The sequence below is a fragment of the Oryx dammah genome, unplaced genomic scaffold (genome assembly GCF_014754425.2).
Source record: "Oryx dammah isolate SB20612 unplaced genomic scaffold, SCBI_Odam_1.1 HiC_scaffold_17, whole genome shotgun sequence".
NCBI classification, from domain to species: domain Eukaryota; kingdom Metazoa; phylum Chordata; class Mammalia; order Artiodactyla; family Bovidae; genus Oryx; species Oryx dammah.
In genome coordinates this window covers 15,435,547-15,441,691 of record NW_024070201.1, presented here as the reverse complement: position 1 = coordinate 15,441,691, position 6,145 = coordinate 15,435,547, and the positions used below count along the sequence as shown (strand labels likewise).

At 38.0% G+C, this 6,145-nt stretch overlaps 1 protein-coding gene across 2 annotated transcripts in view; it reads right to left on the bottom strand.

Moving 5' to 3' along the window:
* Positions 1-6,145, bottom strand: part of CWF19L2 (CWF19 like cell cycle control factor 2) — a 142,953-nt gene that overhangs the window by 117,787 nt on the left and 19,021 nt on the right. For both annotated transcript variants that reach the window (XM_040257907.1, XM_040257908.1), the window contains 2 exons: positions 5,156-5,266; positions 4,288-4,407 (listed from right to left, as the gene is read on the bottom strand). In XM_040257907.1, coding sequence (XP_040113841.1) covers positions 4,288-4,407; positions 5,156-5,266 — 231 coding nt within the window. The remainder of the gene's footprint in view (positions 1-4,287; positions 4,408-5,155; positions 5,267-6,145) is intronic.

Genomic DNA, 6,145 nt, shown 5'->3' with positions numbered 1-6,145 from the left:
ACATATATATGGAATTTAGAAAGATGGCAATGATGACCCTGTATGCAAGACAGCAAAAAAGACACAGATGTGTATAGCGGACTTTTGGACTCAGAGGGAGAGGGAGAGGGTGAGATGATTTGGGAGAATGGCATTGAAACATGTATAATATCACGTAAGAATCAAATCGCCAGTCTATGTCCGATGCAGGATACGGCATGCTTGGGGCTGGTACACGGGGATGACCCAGAGAGATGTTGTGAGGAGGGGGGTGGGAGGTGGGGTTCATGTTTGGGAACGCATGTACACCCGTGGTGGATTCATGTCAATGTATGGCAAAACCAATACAGAACTGTAAAGTAAAATAAAAAATAAATTAATTAATTAATTAAAAAAAAAAAAAACTGGCTAGTCTCACTCATTAGTCTAGATGATTTACTCCTGAACAATAATCTGAATTTTTACCTCAGCAAAAATCAAAAATTACTACAGGGTTATCAAACATCAGAACTAAGTCCAGGTATTTACAAGGCAGCAAAAGAAATTCATGGGTAAAAGAATATTAAATATTCTCCCCTTTCAAATGTATAAAAGGAATAAAGCAGCAGATATAGTTTTCTAAAAAGTTTATAATCTCATAAGGGAAATAAAATGAGACTCTTAAATTAGAGCACTTTATAGAAAACTACAAGTACTATAAAGTAAAGGAACAAATAAAGTACTACAGAAGCATAAAGGAAGAAGAGATTTATTTCAATCAAGAGAAATCATAAGAATTTCATCATATATATCAAGTTAAGCCCTGAAGGATAAACAAGATGCAGCCATACAGAGATAGAGGGCATGTACTTAGAAAAATCCAGATGAACAAAAATTCTGAGACAGGTATTTGCAGAAAAACACAAAGCAATTAACTATTTTGGCTGAAGTACAAATCACCCAAAAGAAAAGAGTCCAATCTGTTTGGACTCCATTTGCAGGCAGCATTTCGAGGTCTTTAAAAAAGAATAAATGTGCAATAAATATAGCACCTTTCTTTTCAATCTACGCTCTGAGCAAGATAAGAAACATACACTCTCTCTCTCTCTCTCTCTCTCTCTCTCACACACACACACACACACACACACACAAAAGAAGAAGAAATAAAAGACAAAAATCACCTTTATTGTTAATGAAGGCTAACGTGGAATTTTTCTTTCAGTGGACACCAAATGCATCTGTTAACTGAACCCTGCAATGAGGCAGACTTTCCCAGGTGTAGAATGCGCTGAACTAACCCCTACATCATCTCTTTTGCCACACAATCTCTGCTGTCTGTTCCATAAGAAGGAAAGGCAGGGCTAAGCCAAGCATGCCCAGTTTATTCTTTGCAAATTTTCTAACAGAAAATTTATTTCATATCCTCAAGGACAGAACGAGAAAGGAGGGTAGAGCATGAAACACCACTAGCAGAGCTTCATCTGTGAAAGGAAATATTAGAAATGGCAAAGACACATTCTCATTAACTTGAATCACTGAAGACTTCTAAACGGAGTAATAAGACCATGACAAAAGCTGTACTTTTAAAAAGTTAATCTGACATCAGCTGCAGGCTGCTGGAAAAAAAAAAAAAAAAGAGGTTATTGTAACTGCCCAGGCAAGAGTAAACTAGGGCCTGAACCATAATAATATTCAACCTTGTATGTTTCTTAGTTTCAGCGGCTCTCCTCAGTCACTACACAAACTATAACTCAGCTCCAGCAGAGAGGACATAAATGAGGCAGAGAGAAGACATACAGCTAACAACTGGCTTTCAAACTAGAGTAGCAGGAACAGGAGCGGAAACGATGATACAGGTGCGAAAGACAAAAACTACACTATCCAATGAGCAAATCAACAGATGCTAACTTACTTGAATCCGAGAAGTTTATATATAAGAGTTTGTAAGAAAAGATTACGTTAATTAGAAAGCCTGTAGTTCAGTGTTCGGAGAAGGCGATGGCACCCCACTCCAATACTCTTGCCTGGAAAATCCCATGGATGGAGGAGCCTGGTGGGCTGCAGTCCGTGGGGTCGCTAAGAGTTGGACACGACTGAGCGACTTCACTTTCACTTTTCACTTTCATGCACTGGAGAAGGAAATGGCAACCCACTCCAGTGTTCTTGCCTGGAGAATCCCAGGGACGGGGGAGCCTGGCAGGCTGCCGTCTATGGGGTCGCACAGAGTTGGACACGACTGAAGCGATTGATCACAGGACTTCATGATCACTCCTTCATAGTTTTCACTTATTTGTGCCTCTATGCAGCATTCAAGGTAAATTCTTTTTTAAAACTTTTTATTTTGTATTAGGGTATAGCCAATTTACAAACAATGCTGTGACAGTTTCAGGTGAACATCGAAGGGACCCAGCCATACATACACCTGTATCCATTCTCACCCAAACTCCCCTCTCACCCAGGCTATCATACAACACTGAGCAGAGTTCCATGTGCTATACAGTAGCTCTGAAGGTAAATTCTTAAAGACTATTTTCTTGTTCTTGTCATCTAATACTGTCTTTAGCTGTATTGTTTGTTGTTTGACCATTTACAAGTTTTCTAATTTCAACTCTCATATTTGTCATTTCTACAAGTTCATACTGGCTCTGTCTCAAATCCACATCATTAATTTTTTATCCCATATTCTTATTTCCTATTCCTACTGTTACTATATAAAGCTATTAATATTCCAAAAGATAAAAGGTTTTAGATCAGATATGGATCTGATTCTGTGGTTGTTTTTTAATTGGTATAGATATTTATTTCTTTTCTAAAAAATCAATGTATTTATTTTAATTAGAGGATAATTACTTTACAATATTGTGACGGCTTCTGTCATACATCAACATGAATCAACCACAGGTATACATGTGTCTCCCCATAGCCTGAACCCCCCTCCCACCTCCCTCCCTACCCCATTCCTCTGGGTTGTCCGAGAGCACCACTGGCTTTGAGTGTGCTGCTTCGTGCATCGAACTTGCACTGGCATCTATTTTACATATGGTAATATACATGTTTCAATGCTATTCTCTCACATCATCCCACCTTGCCTTCTGCCACTGAGGACAAAATCTGTGTCTCCTTTGCTGCCCTGCATGTAGGATCATCAGTACTGTCTTCTAAATTCCGCATACATGCATTAATATACAGTATATGTCTTTCTCTTTCTGACTTATTTCACTGTGTATAATAGGCTCCAGGTTCATCCACCTCGTTAGAACTGACTCAAATGTGCTTCTTTTTATAGCTGAGTTCAAAGGTTTGTCTAGTCAAGGCTATGGTTTTTCCAGTAGCCATGTATGGATGTGAGAGTTGGACTGTGAAGAAGGCTGAGCGCCGAAGAATTGATGCTTTGGAACTGTGGTGTTGGAGAAGACCTGTGAGAGTACCCTGGACTAAGAGGAGATCCAACCAGTCCATTCTAAAGGAGATCAGGCCTGGGTGTTCTTTGGAAGGATGATGCTAAAGCTGAAACTCCAATACTTTGGCCACCTCATGTGAAGAGCTGACTCATTCATTGGAAAAGACTCTGATGCTGGGAGAGACTAGGGGCAGGAGGAGACAACAGAGGATGAGATGGCTGGATGGCATCACTGACCCAGTGGACGTGAGTTTGAGTGAACTCCGGGAGTTGGTGATGGACAGGGAGGCCTGGTATGCTGCAATTCATGCGGTCGCAAAGAGTCGGACACAACTGAGCAACTAAACTGAACTGATTATTCCATTGTGTATATGTACCACAACTTCCTTATCCATTCATCTGTTGTTTATTGTTTCAAGTGAATCTCATACGGACCATCATTACATTTTCATGTAGTTTATGATTTTAGCTTAAAAAAAAATGCCTTCAATGCCTTCAAAAAATTATGACCTTCAATGCCATAGAACTTGTTTCTGAGAGACGTGACACCTAAGTTGACAGTGTCATCCCCTAGAAAGGACCGATAGTTCAAGGCACTACTAACTCAAGAACACTTTAAATTCTCACCTCAAAGATTTTCAGACCAAACATATAACATGGTTCAAGCCCTAAACCCTTATAAATCAAAGCTGTAAACCAAATTCTATATTCAGCCATATATGCCCTAGATTTATAAATACAACATACATTTATACTTATTTCTGGCAAAAAAAATTTTTTTAAGAACTTACATCACATTTCCTAGTTGTTCCCACTGGTTTTATTAAATACCACAAAAAATAATATCTTACAAGTAAAACTGCATTTATATACATGTGTATCACTTAAAGGCAAATTAGAAAGGCAAAGTATTTTAAATATTCTCTTACCTGTTCAAGTGCCTGGGTTTTCTCTTGCTGTGTTTTCTTTGCAGCTTCCTTTTCAGCTTTGAGTGACAATGATGACACAGTTTTAACAGACATAAAATCAACAGTCATCCATTCATCCCTCTGTTAAGAAAAAGAAGTCACTTCAATCTAAATTGATTAGAACAACACTAAACATTTAGTAATAAATTTTAGAGATCCTAGGGGCATTCAAATCTGGATTAAAGCCAGATGGCTGTATTATTTCTTAGCAAGTTTCTTAGTCTCTGTAAGCCTTATTCTCTCCCCTGTAAAAATGGGTAAAAACACCTACATTTCAGGAATGCTCTAAGGAGTTATCAAGAAACTGACTTAAGGCATCCAGCTCAATGCCTGATACAAAACAGGTACTCAGACATTAGTTCTTCCCACCTTTCTTTCTTCACCATTGCTAACAAAATAAAAATAAGACTCTTCTTTGGCATATGAACTACAACCCCAAACGTGTGAACTATTCAACTAAGAGCATTGCTAATAAAATTTTGGCATGCAGTAAAGGGAAAAACTGTGACTTGAACTCCACTAACTATAGAAAGGTCAGATAGATATAACAGTACAAAGCTTCAAGTACATAAGGGGAGAAGTACCACTTTCCTATCAACAATCAGAAGCAGAAAACCCTGAGAGACTAGAATAGGGATAAATGCTAACTTTCCCACAGGAGAAGAAACAAAGTTCAAAAGCTCAGCAGACTGCGTTATCGCTAAATTCCTTGTATAAGTTATATTGTTCACAAAGTCTAACTTTTCTACTGAAGAAATTACACTGATCTTTCATTTTAACATTCACCGACTCTTGTAAGTTCACACTTGTTTAAAATCAGGTAGCTTACCTGAATAATCTGATTATCTTCTTTTTCTAACTTTTCATCTTTAATCTTCCAGGCCTTTTCCTTGCCAGGAGTCTGGGAGGGAACAGCCTCAACCCACTCATCTTCAGAGCTCTAAGAATATTTAGCATATAAGTAAAATTCTCAAATTTACATACTTTCATATAAAAACTGTGCAGTTGCACCCTTTCATTTTTTTCTCATCCCTAAAATACCAACCTTATTTGGGTTTCCAGTCTTTGCCCACTATACTTTTCAATCTCTAAATATTCCTCTCAGGGAATTTAATGCATTCTCATGGCTTAAAATACCACCAATTATGCTGACATCTTTCTAATTTATATACCCAAAGTTTCAATGATTTAAACAACTGCCTACAATATTTAAATGCCATGCTGAACTCAATAAGAACAAAAAGTAAACCCAGCATATACTTCTACAATACTTGTGCCTCTTCCTATATATTTGAATTAAGCATCACTACCCACCCACTTCCCCGAGTCAGAAGTTTCAGGATCATCTTGCCCCTACCATCTAAACCTACTACTGTATTTCCAAAAGATTTCCAAACTATACCATACAGTAAACATCAAATGACTATCATGGGATCCACCTCCATCCCTGGCCAGAGCTGACTGTTTGAGAGGTTGTTACCTAAACCAACTGATTTTGATCTTAGTCACTCTCCAGAAATCTGAAATGGTTTACTCTATAACTAAGGAGAACTGGAAAGACACTGGCAGAGACCATTTCTACCATGAGGCATAGAATTCAGCAAAAATTTATCAGTATCAAGAAAAACAAAAACAGAAGTAAGAGGGGAAGAAAAGGAAGATAGCAAGAAGACTCATAAAAGCATTTGTAACTCTAAGTCCAGGTATTTCCTAAAACCCAGCTGCACTGCTATATGTCCTATGAGACTCTGGTGCTTTAATAGTGATGAAACTGAAAGAGGAGAGTGAAAAAGTTAGCTTAAAACTCAACATTCAAAAA